At 44.1% G+C, this 27800-nt stretch overlaps 1 protein-coding gene across 5 annotated transcripts in view; it reads left to right on the top strand.

The window, feature by feature from the left end:
- The window catches only part of PPP6R2 (protein phosphatase 6 regulatory subunit 2), a 232444-nt gene that overhangs the window by 103254 nt on the left and 101390 nt on the right, over positions 1–27800 (top strand). For all 5 annotated transcript variants that reach the window (XM_077473575.1, XM_077473574.1, XM_077473576.1 and 2 more), the window contains 4 exons: positions 11866–11930; positions 25528–25643; positions 25827–25912; positions 27399–27479. In XM_077473575.1, coding sequence (XP_077329701.1) covers positions 11866–11930; positions 25528–25643; positions 25827–25912; positions 27399–27479 — 348 coding nt within the window. The remainder of the gene's footprint in view (positions 1–11865; positions 11931–25527; positions 25644–25826; positions 25913–27398; positions 27480–27800) is intronic.

The raw sequence follows: 27800 nt of genomic DNA, 5'->3' as shown, positions 1-27800 counted from the left end.
TAGATTGACGTGTTTCTCCGGCAGCTTCTTCGGGACCAGTTAATTTAGTGAAGAAGTAGCAACTGTTACTAAATATAAAGAAGAATTATATAGAATAATTCCATTAAAATATATTTGTAGGATTATGATATTTCACGTGAAGTAAGATATAAATAATATTCATCTGAAATGGATAATGGACATCATGCAAAATGTTTGTACCTATACATTGTGGCTTTAGCAACCATTGGGGTGGACACTGGAACAAAAGGGACAGACCAAAAAGACGGCACCCAAAATGGTTTTAATGTGTTGACAAATTACCTAGCTATGATTTCTGAATGTTGTCATAAAGAGATACCCAGTACTGGGCCCCTGTTTTTAAGGTGCATCTAGATGTGGGCACTTGCATCCTCTCTCTAAGTGTACAAGTCCAAACTTTTCAAAATCTTCAGATATTGAGCTTTGGGATCTCTATATGAAGGTGAAGGCCTAGTGAGACATAATGCTGATAAGATTACTGTATCACACCCATCATGAACCTATATGCTCAAGGCCAACACCCAAAAATAAATACATACACTTAGGTAATTGTTGATTCCTTTAGTGCCCTTAAGCAAAACGAGAATTCAAAATAATTAGATGGTATCCAAAGCAATACGTCCTGTAATGGCCATAAATTCATACACTTGAAAGGATACAAAAAGCACACTAGGTGGCAACCAAAAATTTAGGCTTGATGCAATATAATCCGATGTCTTACCCCAGTATTATTGACAATGTTGGATGGAACAAACAGAAGGGTCACAGATCAACCAGCTCCCATGTGGATCAAAGCTGGATCACAAATAGTGGACATTCCACCAAACAGAGCAAAACTTACTGCAATGATCCCTTTGAATAAAGCCCATGTTGTCCTCACCTGTTGCAAACACCAGCTGTCCCTCAACCCCCTACCTTTATATGTTGCCACCGCCCAAGGACACCCAGGCCACTGCAAAATCTATCCAGTCCATCATGTCATTTGGTGGCGCAGGCGCCACTACTGGGCATACAGCTAGCCATGTGACAACAGCCCGCCTCAATCCAATACAGAGGAGGAGCCACAAGCGGTGTCCACATAGAGAGGGGCAGAATATGCAGAAGCAAACAGCTCCCCCACAACATGCATTCAGGCCAATACAAGAATGGAAAAATTGGCCTGATAGTAGCACCCAAATGTCTTCCCTCCATAACACCCACACCACCACACCCTGCAAAAATAGTGCAATTATAAAATGCAAGATGTAAAAATTACCCACCATATGTTTATATGATTCGTGCGTGTAATATAAACTCCTATTACAAAGGAGCTGGCATGTAATGAATGAATACAAATACAAAATATAATCTGTCACATGAAGTCAAAACCGTATGCAACCCAAGGTCCCAAGGTCAAGATGCCAACTTTTGCACAAACCAATTAATATACACTGATTGCGACTTTTTTTTTCCAAACTTATCGCTCTTTTTTTTTTTTTTTTGGTTTATAGCGCAAAAAATAAAACCGCAGAGGTGATCACATTCCACCAAAAGAAAGCTCTATTTGTGGGGGAAAAAAAAATATAAAAATCGAATTTGGGTACAGTGTTGCATGACTGCGCAATTCAAAGTATTACAGCGGTGAAAGCTGAAAATTGGCCTGGCAGGAAGGGGGTGAAAATGCCATATATTGAAGTGATTAAAGAGGGGGGGGGGTTCCCTCTTGAGGGATGTTTTTTTTTTTTTTTTTTTTTTTTTTTTTGTTTTTGTTTTTTTTTTTTTGTTTTTCTTTTTTTCAGATGGGGCTTCAGTGTCCTGGTTAGGGCTCTTGTGGTTAGCCTTGGGTTATTTTGCCCACCCCTCATTTTTTTTTTTTTTGCCACTGCTTTTGGACTTCCCAATGGTCAAGATTAGGAGGCACTGTGTCTGTTGATGAATGAAAGAGAAAATGGGATTTTTGTACTCGCCGTAAAGACCATTTCTCTGAGTTCGATGGACTCAGAACCTATCCTCTATGGAGTTTTTGATACTTCTATTACTGCTTGCTACTAAACTGAATACCTAGAGCAGAGAGGGGGTTATATACTGACTGAGTACAACCCATGGGCGTAGCCAGGTGTTTTCTGTTCTGCCTGGTCTTAGTCCTACTCCTGCAGAGGCGATATAACCCAATGGTCAAGATTAGAGGAAGTAAAGGCTATTAAAAAAAAAAAAAAGGCAACCTGCAAGGCAAAGGCATAATGAGCTAGTATGCATAGCATACTAGCTCATTATGAATAACTTACCTGAGAACGAAGCCCCCGAAGCGGTCCTCCGTGTATCCCGGAGTGACTCCTGGGTCTCGCGGCTCCAGCGCTGTGATTCACCGGAGCCGCGATGACATCGCTCCCACGCATGCGCACGGGAGCACACGAGTGGCATATCGCAGTGATCTGCGGCCAGCTCAGTGTGTCTGCGAGCCGCTGTCTACGGCACATGCGCCGTAGACAGCGGTGCCTGTCTTTTTTGTATAGGTTTACGGGATATTTCTTGGACCTACAGGTAAGCCTTAATCTAGGCTTAACTGTAGGTCAAAGTGGTTTGTAAGGGTTTACAACCACTTTAAGGAAGTGCTGTGTCCGTCGAACTCAGAGAAGTGGATTTTATGGTGAGTACAAAAATCCAAATTTTCTTATGTAATAAACATGATCATAGATTCTTCTCCAGAAAGGTCTCGCTCTCCATTTTCCCTGCATAAAATGTACCACATTGGCGCAACTAAGTGTCTAAAGGTGCCTACTTGAGATGACTGCCCTTCTGCCCCATTAAAGTATAACTAAAGGCAAAACTTTTATTTTCATTTATGGATAGAGTGGAGAGTGATTCAAACATTTTGTCAGTTTTTATTGCTGTGTGTGCGCCCTCATTAGGGAGATTCAACCTCCTCTTTGTTCTGTGTATCATTCTGAAAGTAAAAGAAATCCCAAATTTTGGGTTGTCCCCAGAAATGTAACAGAGGGGAAATCTTCCAGTGGGGGCACTAGTTCTAGTGACCTGGGAGTCCCTGAAGAATTCCCTTAATTTGCAAGGGATTTCCTCTTCCTTTTTTGGCAATGGGACACAGATGAGGGAAAAAAAATCTAACCGGGGTTATAATGCTCCCTTAGTCTATTCAAATTTTTTTTTTAAAGTTTTACTTTAACATAGTGACTCCTTACTTCGTGACCTTCTGTATGTGGTCTCTGGACAATATTTAACATATTTTCTGAGAATAGGGTCGCTTGTCAATAAATGCCAATACTTCTGCATGGCATAATGGATATGCAGATGTTGCTTGGAAAATGTAGTTATGACTGTCTCCTCCTGTTTTCTATTGGTTTTGCTGAAAAGAATGTAAAACGCCGCCTTCTACCTTTTTGCTTTGTTCAACTTTTTGAGGCTGGTTTTCTTAGTTTTTTAGTTTTTAGTAACCTATTTCTCAAGGTCTCAGCCTCTTTTTTTCAACACATCCATTGAGCAATCTCTTCTCCTAAATACTGACTGTACAGAATGCTTTTAACCAATGAATGTGGATGACCACTTCAGTTATGCCAAATGCTATTGCCTGCCGTGAATTTACGATGTAGAGATGTTCAAATAATACCATCCTCTTGGAGAAAGATGTCAATATCCCAAAAAAAGGATGCATGTCTTATTATATTGAAATGAAAGTGTGATGAAAGTTTTTGTAAAAAAAATAAACAAATTGCATAAGTTACCATAAATGCTACTACCTGACCATAGTAACAGGACATCATCAATGTACCTGTACCGACATAATGACAGGTACCTAGAGTGTTTCATCTGGGAAAACAGTGCATTCTAACCCTGTACCTGAAGGTAGTGGGAACCGTCAAAATAAAGACAATTTCTCATTCGTTCATTGACAGACACAGCACATTATTCAGAACCATATGGTTATATCGACCCCTACAGGAGTAGGACATTAGGCATAAAAAAAGACTTGGCTACACCTATGGGCAGTCCTAAGTGATATACACCCTCCTCTATGCTATAGGCCTTCAGTTTTTTTTCTGCCTAGTCAGGAGTAAGGGCCTAGTTCCCTGCTGGGATCTCTGGCCCTGGCAATTTTTTGTTTTTGCTTGTTAAGCAATTTTTTTTTCTCTTGGATTTTTTTCCTGTGAGATCTACAATCAACTACCGGACTGGGCAACGGGCTGGACACTAAGATCCAGTGGTCTCCCCAGTCTGACCAGCGAGCACGTGCAGACCGCAGCTACGCACTATGTCGGCTGCCACTGCCCCACTGGACTGGGGCTGGCCCTGGGAGTTTAAGTGTGCCTTGGCCTGTGTCACAGCATTCCTCATGGCTAACAGCCCCCCACTTCGGTGGTGAGTAGGATCTGTCTGGGAGCATTACCCACGCACTCGCTGGGGTGGTAAGTAAGGGGCCTCCTCTCTTTACCTGGATTGGTGTGGGGCGCGGGTATTCCCTGGGGTGGTCTGTCCCTCTGGGGTTCTCCTCCACATCCCTCCCCTCTCTGGATGAGGCCCAGACCTCTGGCTTAGGTGCTTCGGACATTCAGTCCACCCACCCTCCCCTCCAGGGTTGTCGCCACGGGGGGTAAACCTTGGCACCTGATGGTTGGGTGGGTGACCAGGCATCTGCAGATCCGCACCCCCTGCGGAGGCCCTCCACTAATTTAGGCCACAGCTTTGCGGCCTAACCAGCACTTGCGCTGGGCGGACGAAAATTTAGACCATAGCCTACCGATCGCCGCCCTCTTTCCTCGGCTCTAGCCTAGTCCAGTCCCCCCGCGGACATGTGTACTTGCGGCAGGTGGGCGAAAATTTTGACTGTGGATTTTGCGGCCTGCTAGTCCACACGGCCATGCCGGGCGCCTTCTTCCAGAGAGACTGTGCTGTGGGGGTTCTGAGGGCAACCCCCCTTTTGGGGGGTTGTTTAAGTGGGCCCTCCATTGGAGTCCCCTGTAAGGTTTCTTCGTGGATGCCCTCTGTGAGCAGGCCTAGGTGGATGCCCCCTGTGAGGGGCCTCAGCCAGTGCCCCCCTGTAAGGGGTTCAGTGGTGCCCTCTGTGTGTAGTTTCCGTAGGCGCCCCTTGTGTGGGGTCTCAGCCAGTGCCCCTGTTAGGGGTCCAATGATGCCCCCTGTGCAAGGTCTTGGCCAGTGCTCCTTGTGAGGAGCCTGGTTCAGTGCCCCCGCTGCGGGTCTTCGGTCAACATCCCCCATGTGGGACATTGGTGACCCCCCTGTGTGGGGTCTAAGGTGGCGCAAGTCTGTCGGCGCCTGCCTGTGTTCTTTGCGTTTTCACAAGTGGCTCTTGGGCATAGTAAATGGCTCCCTCCCCTAACTCATCAGTACGTCTGGCTCTGTCATCGTGGATGTGGCTCACCTTGTGGGGTTGGTGGTCACACTCCCTGTCCTGTCAGTGAGGTTGCGCCTCCACAACTGCAATGGCGCACAAAAAGGTGCTGGTTGTCTCTCTTTTTACATCTGTGCGGGAAACTTTAAAGATGGAGGATGCAGCTGCGGCAGAGCTGCTGGTCCCCTTGGCACCCATAAACTGTCTCACACAGCAAAAGCGTTTCCTTCACCCAACTATTTTGTAAAATTAGTTTGTAAAGACTGGGAGCGTCCTAAGCATCCCTTTGTGGTTCCAAAGATGGTTCACTGTGAGGTACCCCTTTGTGGGGTCCCTCCTTAAAGAGTGAATTGTTCCACCAGTAGTGGCTCCCCCCCGTCTCTAGGTTGCGCAAGGCGACCATGAGGATTCGACTGACATACCTGGAGGGGGAGCAGGTTCCCTCTGCTTTCGCTGAGTTGGCGGACCAGTTGGTCTGAGGGCTGCAGTATGCAATGCTTCTTGGACACAGTTCCCTTGGTTCTCTCTCTTTCTGCAGTGGTGTTTAGACATGTATTGGAGCTTAAGTGTTGGTCTGCAGACTGGGCTTCTAAAGCTTTGACTGGGTTACCATTTACTACCTTGGATGACATCTTTGAGTCTCACAGGAGAGAAATGTAAATGTCTTCCACAGTCTGAAATGGTGAAAAGGGCCTCGTAGAGGATGCGGTCCTTCTCGGCACGCAATGGACCAGTTCTGGCGAGCCGAGAGCAGGGCTCCCTAGACCCATGGACAAGGCCCCTTCAGCATGAAGGCACGCTCTAACCTATGTCCTAGTGTTCCGGCTTTGGACCCCGAAAGGGTTTTTTTCCTTCCAATTGACTTCTGTCACCAGACTGTTGGAAGTTATCCTTGGGGCTGTGCAAGCCGTGTTGCTCCAGGGTGGTGTGCTTGTCTTGGTTCCAGTGGGTACAAAATGAAGTCCATCCGCACGGTGGTGGCGTCCCTTCATCATGGGGACTTTCAGGCTTTTGTCGACATCACGGATGCTTATGGTCTTGCCTCCACCCCTCGCGTATTTGCAAAGGTGTTGGCCATGTCTCGCTTGGTTCCGTAAGCGAGGGATTGCAGTCCTAGGCTGCTTGGATGATCTTCTGCGAGCAGAGTCCCTGGCTACCCTGAGGGGCGACGTATCTTGCTATACAGACCGCAGTTTCCCGTTGACTTCTATATTCCCTGAAGTCTGCTCCGGCTCCTTCCAGAAAATTGGACTATCTTGGTTTGACTCTGGTTTCATCTCTGTCCAGAGTGTTTCTTCCTATGGACAAACTCCAGAAGTTGCATGCTACGTTTCAACTACTGTTGTCTCGCAGATGGGCCTCCCTGCATTCCTGCGGGTGGGTGTTAGGCCTGATGGTATCTACCTTTTTTTGAGGCTGTTCCATTTGCATAGTTTCATACAAGCTCCTTTCAAGGGAGATCCTGGCGTAAAGTGCCCAAGGTCAAGGTCCCACTCTCTGGCAGGGCACATCCTTTTCTCCCCTTGTTTTGGACAGTGGTCACCACCAATGCCAGTCTGTCTGGGTGGGGAGGTGTCCTGGGACTGGGTTCTGCTCAGGGGACTTTGGGTATGGATCCGGTCTGGGGACACCATGGCGGTTGTCTGTCATTCACCAGGGTGAAACAAAGTGTGTTGGCAGCTCTGACAGTAGCCAGCATCCTCTGATGGGCAGAACCCCTTGTTCTAGCGCTCTCCGCCATATGCATTCTAGTAGTGGAAAAATGGCAAGCGGTTGCCTTGGTCAGCTAGTGTTGGTCCACGGGTTGGTCCCTTCACCAGGACGTTTCATCGGATATGCCTCTGATGGGGGCACTCCCGAGGTAGACCCGTTGGCATCCCGGCTTAACGGAATGGTACTGAGGTTTCTGGAAAGGTCACAGGCTCCTCTGGTGGACACTGCAGATGCTCTGGTGGGGCTAGTATAGTCGGATCTATGCCTCTCCTCCTCAAGATTATGCCAAGGCTGTTGCACAGGATCGAGACCAAAGCGATTTCGGTCATTCTAGTGGGCCCGGATGGTCTTGTCGTTCTTGGTACGCCGACCTGGTGCACTTGGCCGCCGATTTCTCTTTGTGACTGCCTCTCAGGGAGGTTCTACTGTGCCAAGGGCCGATCTTCTATCCTGCTTCAGTTGCTGGTTTTTGAAGGCCTGGCTGTTATGAGCCAGGTGCTGAAGTTACGACGCTGCTGAAGGCTAGGAAGCCTTCCTCTGGGAAGATTGACCACCAGACATGGATAGCATACCTATCCTGGTTTAAGGCGCTTGCCATTTAGCCGCATTCATTCTCGGTGGCTTGGTTTTTGACCTTCCTTCACTGGGGGGGGGGGGTTGGAGGGGTTGAGCAGAACTTGCCCTCTGCCAGGTGTCGGCTTTGGCAGTTTTCTTTGGTGTCCCCTGGCTTGCACTCTCTGGTGCGTACTCTTAAGCAAGGGGTTCGATATCTGCCTCCACCAGTGCGGTCGCTTCTACCGCCGTGGGATCTACCCTTGGTGAGTTCTATAGGAGCCTCCCTTTGAAAATATTCGGGAGGTTCTTCCTGGTTGCTCTGTCCCAGAAGGTGGATTTTTTGGTTGCTGGCACCTCTGCTCGCAGAGTGTTGGAACTGTAGGCGTTACCATGTCATACTCCTTACCAGGTGATCCACAAAGATTAAGTCGTTCTTCGCCCTTGTCCGTGGTTCCCTCCTCTGATTCCTTTGGTTAAGGATATTGTATTGCCTTCCCTGTGTCCCAGGTCAAACTGTTCTTACGTTCTCTGGATGTGTTTGGGTGATCCGGGTGTATTTGGCAGTCACAGGGCCTTTTCAGAGATCAGACTCACTGTTTGTGATCACGGACGGGCCAAAAAGGGGGCTGTCTGCTTCCTCTGGAACTTTTCTAGATGGCTCCGACAGATGATGACTCTGGTCTATTCTATCAGGGGTTGGGTTCCTCCTTTCCCTGTTAGGGCACATTCTACTTGGCTGTTTTATGGCTTCTTGAGCCTTCCATCATCAGGCATCAGCTGCGCTGGTTTTGCAAGGCGGCCACTTGGTCGTCAGTGTACACTTTCACAAAATAATACAACGTGGCTGTGCTAGCATCTGCGGATGCTTCTTTTGGCTGCAAGGTGTTGTAGGCTGCTGTTTAGAGGGTCTGTTCCCTCTTGAAGGGGTATTGTTCAGGTTGGGCTCCAGTTTGTTTCTGTGTTGAGCTCCTGTTACCTAGTTGGCTCTTGTGTTAGCTTTGGGATTTTTTTGTTTTCCCACCCCACATGTTAGGCACTGCTTTGGGACGTCCCTATGGTTCTGAATAATGGAGCACTGTCTCGGTCATTGAACTAATGAGAAAAGAGGATTTTTGACTTACCGTAAAATTTGTTTCTCTGAGTTCATTGACAGACACAGCACCCACCCCTCCTAAGGCGTTTTTAATGCTTCTTACACTGATTGTTACTAAACTGAAGGCCTATAGCCTAGAGAGGGGTGTATATCACCTAGGACTTTTTCTGCTTGGTGTCCTACTCCTGTAGGAAGCGATATAACCCTGGATAATGGAGCAGTGTAACTGTCAATGAAACTGATTTAACGGTAAGTCAAAAATCCTATTTTTTTTTTTGTCAGGACAGGGTTCATTTACTAAAACTATAGAGTGCTAAATCTGGTGCAGCTCTGCATAGAAACCAATTGGTATCCAGGGTTTATTTTGTCAAAGCTTAACTGAACAATCTGAAGGTAGAAACAAATTGACTACCATCCACAGCTGTGCCAGATTTTGCACTGTTCAGTTTTAGTAAATCAACCCATTTATGTCTCGACAGACTAAGAATTAAATCACAGGCCAGGACGCCTGGACCCTTTCCCTCAAAAAGTTCTTTACCACCTTTAAAGTCTTAAATATGTGGTCTACTACAGTACAGTTCCTCAATATCTTTGACGGCCAAGAGACACCCTGGAGGTACAATATTGTCCAGGATGTCCTGAAAGTATGAAACAGATTCATAACCTGAAGATGTAGGTAGGCATAAACTAATCGACTAGCTTGTTCACTTTGGGAGCCGAGTCCAGAAATGATTGCCGTATCTAGAGGATTATGTATATTTTTGTGTTTTGGGTGATGCATAAAACAATGGAGTTTGGGTAAATTGAACCCTGATTGAGTCGCATATCCTCTTATCTATTATGACACCCATATAGACATCTGTAACCAATTCACAGAACCCCTTTTAAATCCCTGGATCACTTCCTTAGAGAGAGAACTATACCAGTCCCTGTTTTTTAAAATATCAAGGCATATTCTTTATTTTTGCCTTTCCATTAGAACCCCCTTTATCAGATGCCTTAATAATTAGGTCTTTGTTACTCAAACCAGATAGGGCCTTCCATTCAAGTGGCTACATCTCTTTTGTGGTCCGTGTGAAAAATGCCCAAATATTGGGATTGGCTTGAAGAGATGGGAATTTTTCAGATTTCTTTTTCACTTTAGGCATTTTGTCAGTTTTTTTCTTCTGGAACCTGCTGTATAGGGAGGGGGTCATCTCCTCAGTCAGAACCCTCAATCCCCACTTAACTGTATAAGGTATTTTAAAGGAGAAGTATAGCCCCTCAACAGCCCAGTGAGCACTGGAGGGGCAGATCAGAGAGCTGGTGGCTGACAGACCCTGGCTCTCTGACCGAATGCTGATAGCTAAGCGATCAGCAATCTTTGATCGCTCAGTTCTCAGTGCAGATCTGGCAGGGGACAGATGCAACATTCACCTGGGTGAGTATAATTTTTCTCTGCACCCCATACTTCTCTTTAAATACCCCAAAACCTTTTATAGCGAAATCCATTGTTTTGAAATTTCCTGCTGTGATGTTTTTTCTTCTTAGTCTTTTCCAAATAAGTATTTGTACATCAGTTTATAGGCAAATAGCCTCCATGTTTTAAAATTCCAAAATAATCCATACTAGTAGGGCAGAAACTGAAACCCAACTCTTGCACCTCAATTTCTGAGGTTTCTATTTTAGAAACCAGAAATTCTGTATGTGTCCGCCATAATGTCGCAGTCCCAAAAATCGCTGATCGCCGCCATTACTAGTAAAAAAAAAAAAAATTAATAAAAATGCCATAAAACTATCCCCTATTTTGTAAACTCTATAACTTTTGCGCAAACCAATCAATCGCTCATTGCCATTTTTTTTACCAAAAATATGTAGAAGAATACGTATCGGCCTAAACTGAGGGACAAATATATTTTTTTAGATATATTTTTGGGGGATATTTATTATAACGAAAAGTAAATAATGCGTTTTTTTTCAAAATTGTCGCTATATTTTTGTTCCTAGCGCAAAAAATAAAAACCACAGGGGTGATCAAATACCACCAAAAGAAAGCTCTATTTGTGGGGGAAAAAAAGGACGTCAGTGTTTGGGAGCCACGTCGCACAGCCGCTCAATTGTCAGTTAAAGCGACGCAGTGCCGAATCGCAAAAAGTGGTCTGGTCTTTGACCAGCAAAATGGTCCGGGGCTGAAGTGGTTAAAGCTCAACTGGTGCTGGAGAGGCTGTTTGAGAAAAACATTGCCATTTATGAGGCTCCAGCACCACATGGACACACATTGTTAACCAAACAATATGCCAGTTTAAAAGGCCTAGATTGTAGCTGATTAATTGCAGTAATAAAGAGTAGCTCCGTTGACATTTTTAGGGTAATTTTGATCCATTTCAAAATTCAAAAGAAAGTTCATTTATGTAAAACATTCATACATTTTTTAATATAAAGCATGGTCTCATCTATACCAGTAAAGTCTGATATTCACTTCCTGATTGCTTTATGTAACTACAAAAGTGGCCCCCTTTTCTCTTCAGTGATTGAAATAAACCTGATAGTGCTGCAAGACCTCCACACGTACCATTTTTGAATGTCTGATTTTCTTTGTAAGCATTAATTTGCTTTAAATACTTCCTTTACAAATGCTCTCTCCCTGCTTTCCATCTTTGGCTGGCTCTATGCCCTTACAGGGTCTCATAGAGCCACATTTGCATGTGCACTTTTCTGCTGGCAAGGCAGATGATTCCTCCTGCAGCTATATCAACTGATAATTCCAGCTGCAAGCCTTCCCCCTAACAATCCCCTGCTCCACCCTCCTCTCTCTCCATCAGGGGAGTAAATGATTGGAGCCTGCGGTGTTCCTGCATCTCTGCATTTGATAGACGTTTGGGCAAGCGGAACTGCAGAACCTAGAGGCAGTGGTGGAGAGCAGTAAAGACTGCAATGTTTCTGCGCACATATGTGGAAAAAGAATAACACTGAGCACACAACCAGTGAGGACTTGTTTTAAAGAAATTTTACAGTGCTGGTTCTTTATATTTAGTGCCACTTGTAAATGTTTATATGACCTAATAGAAGTTCAGAATCCTGCTTTATCTTTAACTTTATTGTAGTCAATTATGTTCTCTGTTTAAGACCTTTTCAGATTAAATAAAGTGTTATTTTGTTTTAGCTTTTCCAGAAATGCTGCTTGGTACAACGAATATTAGATGCTTGGGATACGAATGACAAAATTCAGTGAGTACTGTGTTTTGCATATTAAGAAACCTTGTTGTAATAAATCCAAAAGCAAGCATTTATTATTGTGCAGCTTACCAATTCTAAATGTGATGGCTGCATTCCTTTTCTTTTTTTTCTTCTTTTTTTTAATGGCTTCCTTTCTTTTATTTTCACCTGGTGATCTGGCCAGAAAGACTGTTGCTTCTCAACAGATTAAGCTCTCTTGCAAATGTATCAGTTAAGAGTGTTGAGGGAAATCATTTACCACAGGGAGTGCTTACAATCACTAACCTCCCTACAGTTTAACGACTTGCCGACCAGGTATTGGATACCTGATATGTCATTGGTCTTCAAGCAGTTGTACCGGGATGATGACTGCAGCTGCAGACATCACCCCGTTAATGTTTTTTTAGAGCTGGCAGGTTGGCTCTCTTGTAATAGCAATTGGAGCAGCTAATTTAAAAAAAAAAAAAAAAACCTTTAAGTACCCTGCACCCTCCCCCCTGTGCTTGCACATAAAGGTAAACATGCTTCGGTCCTGCAAACAGTGATCATCCCACATATGTGAGGTATCACTGCAAACATCAGATCATGGGTGGTAATTCTAGCACCAGACCTCTTTAAATCGAAAGTGGTAACCTGTAAAGGCTTTTAAAGTGTCGCCTATGGATAGTAAAATTTACATTGTTTGTCACCACTCAGGCGTGCACAGTTTTAAAGTTTGATATATTTGGTATCAATTTACTTGACGTAACATCCTCCTCCTTTTATGTATTATAAAAAAAAATTGTGTTATGTATTGTTTTTTTGTATTAAAATTCCAAAAAGTGTCTTTTTTTCCCTTAATTTAGTTTTGGGTTCAATTCCCGCTTTTAAGAGCATATTTAATTGCATTTCATAATTTATTTTTCTTTGAGTGTTGGGGGTAACAATATTATTGTGTTTTTTCCCTACGCTACATGTTAGTATATCTGATAAGAAGCCTTCCATGAATTAGTTATTTCCTTCTGTACCTTACAGAAGACAAAAGCAGGAAAATATAATTATCTTTAGTGCCTTATTAATTTTTTTTTTCTACCTTACTGAAGTAACTGATCAATTCAGTCTAGTACTATTATTATCAGTTATGTATTCCTTTGTCTAGTCCCTATAGTTCAGCTAAGCCTCAAATACGCCAAGCACATGTTATTGTTAATATCACAATACTACCACCCTTGGCTATGAAATCAATACACGGTCTAAGATCAATCAAATCTCATTTATTTCCCAAGGAAATAATACAGCGTGCATAAGGTATCACTAGAAGTTACAATAATACATAGCATACAATCAAAGTACAATATAAGCCATACTTATCCGACCTTCGCAGCTAAGCCTCATGATGGAAGTGAGAGAGACAGAGAGAGACCTCATGGTTGCAACCCTTTTTGTTAAACATACCTCAGCCATACCACACCCCATAGCCCATCCTACTTTTCCCGTAGACCAATCAGCGTCTCTGGGCCGTTTCCTCCCCCAGGCTAATTACCTCGTACAGTCCTGCCATACTTGGCCTCTGGGGGGCAGTGTCTGCCCATGAATTGCAACTGCTCCGACTGGATTGCCATCTTGTGGCTCGATCTCGGACGCCCCACCAGCTGTACTTTGTTCTTGCAGACAAGCGGGCACCATATTATCTTTGAAGTTCAGTACATTCCAGGTGGGCTGAATAGAACTCATTCTGCTATTCAAATTGTGTCACATTCCTTGCTTTTAAACATGTGAGACTGCCTGGCATCAATATGGCTGAGTTCGGCTGTACAAACAGCTGTGTAGATGCATAATACTAATTCCTGTCTGATTCCAACACTTACTCATTCTGTATAGGTGCAGATGGGTGCTCTTAGGGTCAAGGGAGCAAAGAGAGTCTGGATCTAGGGCTGACCATATCAATTCAAGTGTTCTCAATACGCCTCACAAAGTTAACACAGCTGCAAACCAGTGGCTCTGTGACTTCAACTTTGAGATATACTCCTGCTTTTTAACGTTGTCACCGAAAAGCAAGTGCTCACTGCACAGTGCATGAGCATCATCCCAAACAGGTTAAGAGCAAGCTAATGTTGGAAGTAGTGTATACTGGGGCCCTGATTGGCTCTGCAGTGTTGCAAAGGTTTGTTAATCACCATGCTGATGGAACATCTGGAAGGAAGCCTGTATGCTTGTGTTTACTCATACTAGACTTACAGGTCTGTCACTGATCTCTGTATGTTATTGCTTATACCCAGTTGAAACTTAAGATTAATTGTTCATCTTGAGAGTGTACTTTTTATTGCGTTCCATGTCCTGGTTACAACAGGGTAGGCAACAAAGCTGATATTGTGCTTTTCTTTATCGTACATCACGGGACAGAGGGTAGGCATAGTAATTACTATGTGAGTTATACGTCACCTATAGGTGAATGGACACTGGCACACCCAAAGACAGGGAAATCCCCCTCTATATAACCCCTCCCATACAGGAAGTACCTCCTGTTTTTTTACCAGTGTCTTCAAGGTGATGGTCATGGATTACATGTGCTCTTGGAGAATACTTTGAGGTCTGGACGGTTCTTGGGATTTCTGGACCTCAATTGGATCCATTCAAAAAAAGCTGTCAGCCAAAAATGGATGGTACCCGAACCTCATGGGAAGGAGAGAAGACTCCTCGAGGTTTTGCCTGCAATGCAGCCTTACATTGCTGGACCTGTATAATGGAGAGCTGTTCAGTGTATGTTCTGACCAAGGTGCTTTCCTGCAGGGTGATATACAGGTCGAGCGAAATGGACCCCACATTAAGGGGGACTCAGTCTCTGAAGGTCTTTTATGACAAAGCTTGCTGTGACGGGTGAAGATTGGAGTCCTGTTATGTTCAGAGTCCTGCAGCAGGAATGGTAAGTCTGCACTTGTTTGCAGTTTCTCTTTTTTTTTTGAAAAAAAAGAGTTCTGACTGACAGTTCTCCTGGTGGCTACTGGGAGCAGTGTGCTATTTAATCCTGCTGTGTACACTTACTCATGTGGGCTGCTGTTTCTCCTCCAGCCACTACAGGGTGCAGGCTCACTCAGTATGGCCTATTTTTATATAGACAGGAAGTGGAAGGGCGGCCATGCCATGCGGCAACAGGTTTAGTAGGCCTCTGGAGACATAGTAGCAGCCTAAGGATACTAAAAAAGTGTGAGTACTTACTATGGGAGAACTATGTGAAGACAAGTCATGATTATTTGCTGCATATTTACTGCTTATCCGGGGGGACTGTACAACTGTAAGTTAAAACACCCCTGGATGGTTAGCAGTTTACTCTAAAGTGTTGACTGGTCTAATAAGCAGGTGCAGCATCGTATATATGCTTGCATTCTTGTTGCTTAAATGCATGTTTAAATATACATGTTTGGGAAAACGTGAGCATGGATGCATTTCTAAGGTGTATCTCCAATATAGTTCATATGTGCTTGGCTTAATCCTGCAGGTCTAGTATGGGGCTAACTGCAGTTAAGCAGGTGCTTGCTTGCGAACTAGCTGAAGAGCACGGTTGCTAAAGATACATGATCATGGTTGCATAAAGATGCATGCTTAGACATGTTTGTATAGATATACATGATTTTACATGGTCGCATAGAAATGCTTGAGCACATAAAGATACTTGATCGCATAAAGTTACATGGGTGCATAAAGATACGTGTTTATACATGTTTACCTAAATATACATGGTTATACATGTTCACATAAGGATATATGCTTGCATAAAGAGGCTTGATCGCATAAAGATACATGACTGCGTAAGGATACATGGTTGCATAAAGATGCATGTTAATACGTTTTCTTAAATATACATGGTTAGACATGATCGCAGAAGGATACATGGTTGCATAAAGATACTTGATCGCATAACGATACATGCTCACATAAAAATACATGATTTAAATGCATGATCACATAAAGATACATGGTTGCATAAAAATGCATGTTTATACATGTCTGCATAGATATGTGTTGCGTAATGTTGCATAAACGCCTGCTTGCGAGAACGCCAGTTTCCATGGGCACATGTTGCATGAATGTGTGTGTACAGCGCACTTTTTCATATTTTGCCCAAATGCATATTTGTGTGAGCACAAGCTTCAATAAACGATTCTTCCATAGAGGCATATTGCTTAACCACCTTCAGACCGGACCATTTTGCTGGTAAATGACCAGAGGTCTTTTTACAATTTGGCACTGCGCTGCTTTAACTGGTAATTGCGCGGTCATGCAATGTTGTACCCAAACAAAATTTGCGTCCTTTTCTTCCCACAAATAGAGCTTTCTTTTGATGGTATTTGATTGCCTCTGCGATTTTAATTTTTTGCGATATAAACGTATATAGACCGCAAATTTTGAAAAAAAATTATATTTTCTACTTTTTGTTATTAGAAAAATCCAATAAACTCAATTTTAGTCATACATTTAGGCCAAAATGTATTCAGCCACATGTCTTTGGTAAAAAAAAAGTCAATAATTGTATATTTATTGGTTTGCGCAAAAGTTGTCACATCTACAAACTAAGGTACGTTTTCTGGAATTTACGCAGCTTTTAGTTTACGACTGCCTATCTCATTTCTTGAGGTCCTAAAATGGCAGGGCAGTACAAAACCCCCCCAAATGACCCCATTTTGGAAAGTAGACACCCTAAGGAAATTGATAAGTGGCATGTTGAGCCCATTGAATATTTTATTTTATTTTTTTGCCTCAAGCGATTGAATAATGACAAAAAACATTTTTTTTTTTTTTTTTACACAAAGTTGTCACTAAATGATATATTGCTCACACATTCTATGGGCATATGTGAAATGACACCCCAAAATAAATTCTGCTGCTTCTCCTGAGTACGGGGATACCACATATGTGGGACTTTTTGGGAGCCTAGCCGCGTACGGGGCCCCGAAAACCAAGCACCGCCTTCAGGCTTTCTAAGGGCGTTACAGTTTTGAAGGCCATAAAATGCCAAGATGGCACAAACCCCCCCCCCAAATGACCCCATTTTGGAAAGTAGACACCCCTAAATTTAGGGGTACACTAGTGAGACTAGGTAATAAATGGCGGGTGCCCTGAAACTATAAAAAAAAATAACTAACCAACCAGCGTCACCTGTAACAGTTATATGGTGATCACTGGTGAAAGGGTTAACTAGGGGGCAATCAGGGGGCTTTATGCGGTAGTATATGGGGGTCCCTGGCGCTATAAAAAGCTGCGGCGAACCTAAATACCTACCTGCCTAACTAGCGTCACCTGTGACACTAATACAGTGATCAGAAAAACGATCGCTTATTAGGCTGGGTTCACACTGGAGCGATGTGGGAACGCCACGAATGCGCAGCGGGTTCCCGCATCACATGCCTCCCGGCGGCAGTTCACACTGCCCTATGCGAACTACTGGGAGTGTCAGTGAAATGTTAAAGACACCCCCAGATCAGTTCGCATATCGCAGTGCGATCTGCAAACTCGGATCGCATGGTGTGAACACCCATGCAATCCGATTCTGCTGCGGACCAAAAAAAGGGTCCCGTGCGAGTTTGCGGCGGGTGCGACACGAATTCAGCCATACTATCTGTATGGCTGAACTCGAATTGCACAGAGATCGGATGTGATTTGCACTGCAGTGCGGTGCGAATCACATCCGTTCTCATAAACCGCTGCAATGTGAACCCAGCCTTAGTGACACTGGCGACGGGGGGTGATCACGGGGTTAAACCTTTATTGGGGGGGTTAGGGGGTACCTTAGAACTAAAGGGGGCTAACCCTAACAATTATTATAGTCACAAATGACACCCGCCGGGTGATCAGGGGGTTAAACCTTTATTAGGTAATAAATGGCGGGTGCCCTGAAACTATAAAAAAATAACTAACCAACCAGCGTCACCTGTAACAGTTATATGGTGATCACTGGTGAAAGGGTTAACTAGGGGGCAATCAGGGGGCTTTATGCGGTAGTATATGGGGGTCCCTGGCGCTATAAAAAGCTGCGGCGAACCTAAATACCTACCTGCCTAACTAGCGTCACCTGTGACACTAATACGGCGATCAGAAAAATGATCGCTTATTAGGCTGGGTTCACACTGGAGCGATGCGGGAACGCCATGAATCCGCGGCGGGTTCCCGCATCGCATGCCTCCCGGCGGCAGTTCACACTGCCCTATGCGAACTGCTGGGAGTGTCAGTGAAATGTTAATGACACCCCCAGATCAGTTCGCATATCGCAGTGCGATCTGCAAACTCGGATCGCATGGTGTGAACACCCATGCGATCCGATTCTGCTGCGGGCCAAAAAAAGGGTCCCGTGCGAATTTGCGGCGGGTGCAGCGGGTGCGACACGAATTCAGCCATACTATCTGTATGGCTGAACTCGAATCGCAGAGATCGGATGTGATTTGCACTGCAGTGCGGTGCGAATCACATTCGTTCTCATAAACCGCTGCAATGTGAACCCAGCCTTAGTGACACTGGCGAAGGGGGGTGATCACGGGGTTAAACCTTTATTGGGGGGTTAGGGGGGCACATTAGAACTAAAGGGGGCTAACCCTAACTGCCCTAACAGTTATTACAGTCACAAATGACACCAATGCAAAAAAAAAAAAAAAAAAAAAGCAATTGGTGTCACTGTGACTGGGGGGGCAGGGGTAATTGGGGGGTGATCGGGGGGTAAAGGGGGTGTATGAGTGTGCCTGGCATGTTCTACTGTGTAGTGTAGTGCTTGTGCAACTCACCGATGCTCTCTCCTCGGTGCCGGAACGAAAAATACCGACACGGAGGAGAGAATACATCACTTCCTCTCCTGTGTTTACATTACAGGAGAGGAAGTGATGTCACGGGACATTTTCATTCGTCGGGAGCGATCGCGAGGGGGTGGCCATGAATGAATGGCCGTCCCCTCGTCCGGGATCGCTCCCGAACGAATACCGACCGCCGCAGGCACCGGGCGGGGGCCCGATCGGGCCCCCGACCCGCGGGCAGGCAAGGACGTACATGTAAGCCCTTATGCCTGCCCGTGCCATTCTGTCGACGTACATCGTCGTGCGGCGGTCGGCAAGTGGTTAAAACACATGCTGGCATGTTTTCATTTGTACTGCATACGTATGTTTATTTAAACTGTATACACATGTGATTGTTTTTCTGGGACTATTTACCTTTGTGCTTATTTGCATAGGACTACATGCATATGAGCCTATTTGCCTGGGTGCTTGTTTGCCTGAGGGTACATGCGTATGAACTTATTGATCCTGTACTGCATATATAAATGCATGAATGGCAAGAACACTTGTATACCTGCATGTTTGCATACCCAAGGGGTTGCATAGCGGTAAGCCAACATTGTTTTAGGCCTGCATCCCTGTTTATTAGGTTGGATAATATAGTTGCTGCATTATTTACCTGTTATACCAGTTAAACGATTCCAGAAAAGAGAGGCAGTGTGAAGCCAGGAGCACTGCTCTCAGGTTCAGGGATCTGGCGGTGTCCACGTCCCCCGATGGACAGCGGTTTCAGGTGCATCTGTGCCACTGTGGTATTTGGCATTGCAGTGTGTCCTGATGCATTATTTTTTCGTCAGACTGCGGCCACATCACCTTGTTCATGCCTGATCTTGGTTGATCGAAGCCTAAGCAGGATCAAGCCTGGTTAGTATATAGATGAGGACTGCCCAGGTGATACCTGATGCTGTAAACTTTCCCCACTAGGGTGAGGGAGGCATCTGAGGCTGCTGGGTTTTGAGAGCATCTCAGGCCAGTAAAATATAGGGCAGTCTCTGAGGTAGTTTGTTCAATCTTTAGCTGGCAGAAACCTGGTAGGGTAAGTGCACCTCTTGGGACTGTCTGGGTCTGTTACAGTCGTCAGTCTTTGCCTTACATTTGCTCTTGGAGCAGAAGTTCTGGGCTCATTGTGAGAAAATTAAATGGTGGCAGTTCCAAAGTCAAATAGGGACATGAGGTCTATCTTAAGATCTCAAGCCGCTGAACATCCTTCTGTTTTCAGATAGGCTAGAATGTTCAGTGATGACCTCTCTGCAAGAGGTAAATTTCAGGGTCCATAATCGCCTGTAAACCATCAGCGTCATGTGGCGGTTTGTTTCCAGGCTCATCAAAGATTTCTGTAATTGCTGTGGAAAGCCGCTTTTTATTTTTTTTTTTGTGAATCTCCCCTGTGGGTTGTCCGGAGGGCTCTCGAAGCAGCTAGCCCCAGTGCTGGGCTTGCTGTGGACACCTCAATCTTTGCTCAAGGAGCAGTCCATTCCAGGGGTTCCTTCAATATATTTCTACAGGAGGAAGCTGTGTTTAGGTCAAAGCACATTCTCTACATACAGCCTTACTCCAGGTCTTGTTAGAGGTTCATTCTCTGTCTGGAAATTTTAGATCCAGGCATTGTCGGAAGGCTGTTTTCCGGGGTGTTACAAAGCAAAATATTGGTGCTTGATATTCTTCCTTTTCAGGAATTTGGAAAATAACCACTGATGCCAGTCATGCTAAGTTGACATGAGGCTGGCTACAGTTCAGTGAGCTTTGGTCTCCACAGGGGAGAATACTGTCCAATAAGCTTGGCCAGTATGCCTTGCTATGGATTATAGGACAAACCTGTTGTAGGTCCAATCTAGAAATGCCTCAGTGTGTGTGTGTGTGTGTGTGTGTGTGTGTTTTTTATTTATATATATATATATATATATATATATATATATATATACACACTCATCCACCAGGCCGGCACCAGAGAGGTGTACCACATTCTGTCTGGGACAGTACAAAAGCTGTCTCTATCGCCAATACATATTCCAGGTATAGGATAGTGTCTAGGGGAACTCTGCAGAGGAGTCTTCTAGATCCCAAGTTCTGCAGTAGTTTCGGGCAGGTGTGTCTGGGACAAGAGTCCCACTGCCAATAAGGGTACATGTACTAGTAACTCCCTTTTTTTGACGTGGCCCCCCCCCCCCATTTCAGATTCTGCCACATCCTTTACAAAGAATCCGTAAGTTGGAAGACTGATATTAGTGTTGGCTTGGTACACAGACATAGCGAGTCTTGCAGGGGTTGCTCCTTGGACGCTCCCAGTCCAGCATGGTCTTGAGTCCTGTTTCTCAGCATGATTGAGCCCCTGGAAGCCTGCTTTGGGGAACTTCAATTACAAGACTTGAAAATATATTTTCTTTTTTGCCTGGCGTGAAGCCAGGAAGTGGCACCCACAGAAATATGTGGGTGAGATTTTCTTTTTCTCCAATCTGTAGAGGAAAGCATTTTTTTGGCCTTAAGTACCGTCAAGGGTCAGAGTTCGTCCCTATCCATTTTTTTGCAGGGGTCGTTGTTCTCGCTCCTTGTTTCATACCTCATGCAGCATGTAACTTGGACAGTCAGGCCATTCCTGTGTCCTCTGGACTTGATTTGATCTTAACTGTCCTTGTAGAGGCCAATTTTTGAACCAGTCAGGGGGATTTTGTTGGTCCTTTTATCTCAGAAGATGGTTTCTTTGGTTGCTATCACTTCACGAAGTAGAGTGTTAAGAGTTGGCGGGTCATTCATGCAAGGAGCCATTCTTGGTCTCGCATCATAAGGTGATATTGCGTCCTCACCCATTTTTATTACCTAAAGTGGTTTCTAGTTTTTCACTTGAATCAGGACAGTGTCTTGCCTTTTTATGTTTCTCCTAATCCACAGTTGGCAGGACAAAGATAGCTACCTACTCTAGATGTAGTTCAGATGCTTAGGGTCTACTTGAGTTGTCGGCACAAGTCAGGCATCCCTAGTTTGTGTTGCCAGAAGAGCCCAGGAAGGGCAGGCGGCATCCAGGTCGAATATTTAGCAGTGGATCTGCCAGTTTATCAGTGATGCCTATGGTTTAATAAAAATGTTTCTACATCTACTGGGTTTTTACCAGGTCGATGTCAATCGCATAGCAGATACTGCCTTTGGCCTCAGCATGTTACAAAAAGCCGAGTAGGTCCTTCTTTGGTGGCAGTTTCTATGATGGTCCTTAGGGGCATTGCTTTGGGACATCCCACATAGTAATTACTATAGCTGCTCTGTGCCCCGTGATGTACGATAAAGAAAATAGGATTTTTAATACAGCTTACCTGTAAAATCCTTTTGGAGTACATCACAGGACACAGTGGTCCCTCCCCTCTTGCTGGGATATGCATTGCTTTGCTACAAAACTGAGGTAATTCCTGTATGGGAGGGGTTATATAGAGGGGGACTTCCTTTCTTTGAGTGTGCCAATGTCCATCCACATATAGGTGGCATGTAACCCACATAGTGATTACTATGGCTGCTCTGTGTCCCATGATGTACTCCAAGAAAAGGATTTTAGAGGTAAGCTGTATTAAAAATCCAATTTTTGTCTGCTTTATTCAAATATTTTACTGCACCCTTTTTAAAAGCTGGTTTGTAGTCATTCAGAAAATACGTTTTTTTGCGGGTGGACTATTGTTTTCAGTAATGTCCCCATGCTAATTCTTGACATTTTTATCAGCTTTTACTTTTGTGAGAGAATAGGCTCCTGCCAAGCTGCCTTGCAGGGTAACTGTAATAAAAGCACTTCTCAGGGAAAGGGACTCAGGAATATATGCATTGATCTATACATAGCATAGCCTTTAAATATAATGCTGCTGTGGGTAAGAGATGGAAGCAGTTTGGTGGATACGCTCTTTTTTACAGGGGCATCTGAACACTGGCCACAGGCATGCAGCCCTGCATGTAGTGTCAACAAAAGGAAGTGCAAGTACTTGTTCTGCTGTCCTGGATAGCTTTAGGTAAAGAGGTGCCCCAGTAGTTTTTGTTTGTTTAAAAGTCAGATACAAAAACTGTAGCTGCTGACTTTTAAAAACACACTTTTCTGTTCCAGGATCTACAGATGTGCTCACCTGAGCTGTCCCTACTCTCCCTAGCGCTGCATTTTCAACTGTGGACACCCGGCCGTGATGGCTTGCGGCTTAAGTTTGTCAAACAAAGTTAGTAAGGGCTCTTTCGCACGGGGCGGATCCGTGATGATCTGCCCTGTGGACATCCACTTGCTCAGCAGGCATCGCTCCGTCGATCCCCACTGAGCAGGAAGATGACAGGTCTGTCTCTGCACACTGTGCAAGGATGGACCTTTCAGAGCCCTGCTCTCCCCTATGGGAGATCTAATCGTGTGTATGGGGTCTATGGCTGGCTATACGTGGTTGAATTTTGAAGAATTTTCTTTTAAGAATCAGAAGTTTTGTGATCTGATGTTGCCACCATTTATTTAGAAATCCGGCCAACCAAGCCTTCAATTTCACCTCGTGTTGCTACAGAAAATAATTTTCGTGGCTGGGGATCTTTTCTTTCTGGTATTCTGTCAATGTGCCCCCCAACAAATAGTGCCCGGTATGTACTGTGCATGCGTCGTATGGAACAGCACAACAGCTGACATGCCGATCGGCTGGGCTGACGTAACCAGGATGCATGCACACATCGTAGGAGATGTCTCTCGATGGGAGATAACATTTCACAGGCATAGTTTAAACCTATGCAAACAGCGGAGGAGACAGTAGTTCTCAGATTGTGCATCGCTGCTGCTGGAGGACGGCTAGTGGCTTTGTTGAAGAGCTGGTTTTGCCTGTGTTCCAACCTGGCACACACAGGCAAAACTGGGCCATTCAACATGCCAAACCCGCCCTGCAACACAGACAAAACTGGACTATTAGCACACTGTAAAGCCACACCGCAACAGTGAGGCACAACGTGAGCTCTATGGTCTCCCCCCACTGTTTGTATATGTTTCAGTTGTGGCCGTGAAATGGTATCTCCCATCGAGAGATGCCTCCTACGATTTGTGCTTGCGCCCTGGTCACATCACTCCAACTGATTGGCAAAATCAGCTGAAGTGCGGCTCAGTTCTGCGCATGCGCCGGCACTATTTAGATGGGGGGCACTTCTCGACAGAACACTGGGAATTTTATTTTCTTGCACATACGCGTTTTTTTTTATTATTTTTTTTTTTTTTTTTTTACAATTTACATGTCTCAAAGCCAGATCAACACTGGAATCAGAAATGTGGCTGCTGGTATGTAGAAGTGATCTGCTAGTTTTACAACTGCCTGAATCACTTCTATGTAACAGAAGAATTCTAGAAGATTAATTTTAAAGGGGGCCTGTTTTAATCCATTAATAATCTTTTATGGCTGACTGGAGTAAAGCTTTGACTAGTTTATTACTTTTTCATTATTATTTTATCTTCAAATTCTTCATAGAGCTATCAAAGCCAATGCTCAAATCAGAAGTACAGTTTCCTCACTTTTCCTGTACTAGGGACCTCGCAAGGGACACCCTACTTTCAAGTCCATCATTGCACAATTGATGAGGAATCTGATTGGAAGAGCTTACATTCTGAAAGAAAAATCTCCCGTGCTTTTTATGTTCCCATTTCACCAGTTCAGCAGAAAATTCCTGGGTAGCCCAGTTGTCCAAGACTGCCACCTGGTCTTCTGTTCATATTTTTTCAAAAGTTTTACCAGGTTAATATCACTCTTTTGGTTGTGAGGTTCTTGCCATGCCACTCTGATGTTGGGTCTTCTGACCCTTGTTGTTTGGGCCTGTTGGCATAACTATGGTTGCGTCATTGTTGCCCTTATTTATTGCTTAGGGACATCCAAAGGTGTATGAATACATGCCTGTGTCCTGTACTGTACAATTATCATGCAAGGAATTTTGATTTACCTGTAAAGTAGAGCACCTGCCCTTCTATTCCTTGGTTTATTCTACATGCCTGTTACCCTTGATATGTGAATAAGTTGCCTGTGCCCACTACTGTATGATTACGATAATGTGCTGTGTCCTGTGTTGTACTCCAAGATATGGCATTTTCTATTAAAGTGGTTAAACTCTGTACAACCACTTTTACCTACAGGTAAGACTATATTAAGGCATACCTGTAGGTACTGGAGATATCTCCTAAACCTGCATGATGCATAGTAAGTAGCCCATTATGCTTTACCTTTGCAGGGGAAAAAAGAGGAAGTAAAACCCATCAAGTTTTTTGGGGTGTTTTTTTGGTATAAAATTTTTTAGCTGTCAGTCTTTGTTAGTTTTTAACGCGCTTACATTGAACAAATGTTCAGATTGAAATTTCATAGTTCATTATGACTTTTGTATGCTTGTTTGGGGTTTGTAACTAAGTCAGACACAGCCAGGCAACTAGTATTTTTAAAAGGAGGTAACCAATGGCAGCCCCCTTATATCTCTTGAAATGTTTTTCTTCAGACCCACCTCCTTCCAATCAGGAGCCATGTGTGCAATTGTTTTAAGCCTCTCCTGAACTCATCATAGTAGCCATATACATATATTTCATATAATCTCTGGCTCCGTCATTGTCAAAGTTATTGGGCTAAATGATTACTGCTATGGCGTACAACTACCAGACATGGTGCTAATCGTTAAATGCTCCCCTACTCAGACCTACCTATTATCAGACAGGAAACATGCTGCATTTTGCATGTAAGTGAGACCATAGCAATTGGGAAATGCAAATCCCACCCTTATACAAGTGCTTATACAATGTGTACATAAAGATCTCTAGATTCTGGAAAACTAGAATGTGAACTTGTATATGTATTTGCTTGCAGGGCTGCAGGAGGCATGAGAAGAGGAAATATGGGCCACTTAACACGCATTGCCAATGCAGTTGTACAGAATATGGAGAAGGGTCCTATGCAAGCACAGATCAGTGACATTATTACAGGTAATATCAGCGTATAAAGAATGTTCTTTTAATCTCATTTATTTGCTTGAAATAAAGCTGAGGTATGTAGTCTTAACTCTCAACAGAGCTTCTTCTTACATCTAAAATTAAAGATTTTGTATAGCTTCTCACTGTGGAACAAAGTAAACTGTCCTTTAAAAAGGTTATTATTAAATTTTGTAGAGTTGCCTGAAGATTGCAAAGGAAGATGGGAGATGTTTGTTGAGGAAACCCTTACTGAAACTAACCGCAGGAATACTGTAGATCTGGTAAGTGACAAAAAAAATTTTCTTTCAGATTTACCAAAACCTTTATTCAAACCTTAGGAATTTCAGTTTGTATGCAATCAGGCAGCCCCCCTTGCACTAAATCTGAAGACAAAAATCAGCAGAAAATCTGATAGTGCGTATGGGGCTTTACTCTTTAAGGTACCAACAGCCATAAGATTATAGGCAACTGATCTATCGTTCGTTCCTTTTTTAAATTTACAATCGCATGAATACAGGGTTCCTTTAACCACCTCAATACAGGGCACTTTCACCCCCCTCCTTGCCCTGGCCATTTTTCAGATTTCAGCGCTGTCGCATTTTGAATGACAATTGCGCGGTCGTGCTACACTGTAACAATGTGAAATTTTTATACATTTCTTCACACAAATAGAATTTTCTTTTGGTGGTATTCAGTTTTTTTCCCTGAAAATTTTGGGGGAAAAAAAGTTTCCCTTTGTCAGTAAATGTTGTAAATAAGTAATTTTTGTCCTTCACTGATGGGCACTGATGAGGCGTCACGAACCTGCCACACTTATGGGCACTGATGGGCGGCATGGATATAGCCAGCACTGACTGGCATCACTAATGGCCACTGATTGCTGGCACTGGTGGGCACCAATTGCTGGCACTGTGGGGGCTTTATTGTAATCAGGGCACTGATGATCAGTGACCCGATTACATACCTAGATGTCCGCTGCGAGAAGATGCCGCTGATCAGCTCACCTCTCCTCACACTTTGTCAGTGTGGGGCGAGGAGTGCCGATTACCATCATCTCCGTGCTTACATGTGACCGGCTGTGATTGGACACAGTCGATCACATGTTTAAAGAGCAATGGCCACATGCTAGGACGCTGCGCTGTGCTCCCCCGTGGGCACGCGAGAGCGGCCATTCTGAGAAGCTGTCAAATCAAGTCCACCCAGAACGAGAGCCGCACCAGGCCGCCATTTGATGGTGGGCGAGCTGCAAGTGGTTAAAGACTACAAACCAAGGGATTAAAGTAGTAATTAAGGCATTCTTTTACTTTGCAGTAAGAGAGGGATATATAACCCCTATCATTTTCTTCACAATCTGTGTACCATTGAGGAAGGGAGGCAATCCTTTCAAAGTGAGGGAAATCGCTGGTAGTCAACAGGGTCACAAAACTAGTGCCCTCCTTGTAAGATATTTTCTTTTCCTGTTCTGGTGACCACTCAAAATTTGGGCTCTTCATTCAGTGATGACTGTCGCCAGGACAAACATAGGGTTAATCTTCCTCACAGATACATAAATGGCAATGAAACATGACAGTTATTTTAATTACTCATCTAAAACTAAAAAAGGTTGTGCCTTCAGGTGGACTATGAGTAATTGTGGAAGTTAGGAACCTTCACCTACTGCTCCAATTCCCTCTTGGCACCAGTGATGTCTGCACATCAGTGTCAGTTGTACCAAAACTGTTCTCAGATAATGCTGTTTTATCTTATATGGCCATACTTTGCTTTTAGGTGAATACTCACCACCTGCGTTCCTCAAGCGAAGATGAAGATATTGACAGTGCTTTTCCCAATGAATTGTCTGTGCAGCAAGTGAGTCGCTTTTTTTTTTTAATCAGAATCAAGTTTTATTAACAACTTTTTAACAATACAAAAACAATGCACGTTCCGGAGTGTTACATTGTTCAATATGTTCACAGAATACAAAGTATAGTAATGTTCTTTTAGAAAGCCAAAGCAGGTATATAGACCAGGTCAAACCTGACAGGTTACTAACTATTACATCTTACAGTCAATAAATCAGTAAATACTTTCTAGGAAGATGTTTCCAACCTTTCCCTATACTCTAAATTTAAAACGTTCCAAAGGCGGGGGGCATTTTGAGAGATTTTGTTCCCACATTAAGTTAATAGC

The sequence above is a fragment of the Lithobates pipiens genome, unplaced genomic scaffold, assembly GCF_037356315.1.
Source record: "Lithobates pipiens isolate NorthernLeopardFrog02 unplaced genomic scaffold, aLitPip1_a1.2 Scaffold_8, whole genome shotgun sequence".
Taxonomy (NCBI): domain Eukaryota; kingdom Metazoa; phylum Chordata; class Amphibia; order Anura; family Ranidae; genus Lithobates; species Lithobates pipiens.
Note: the sequence above shows the minus strand (reverse complement) of the source record. Positions and strands in the feature narration are given on the sequence as shown.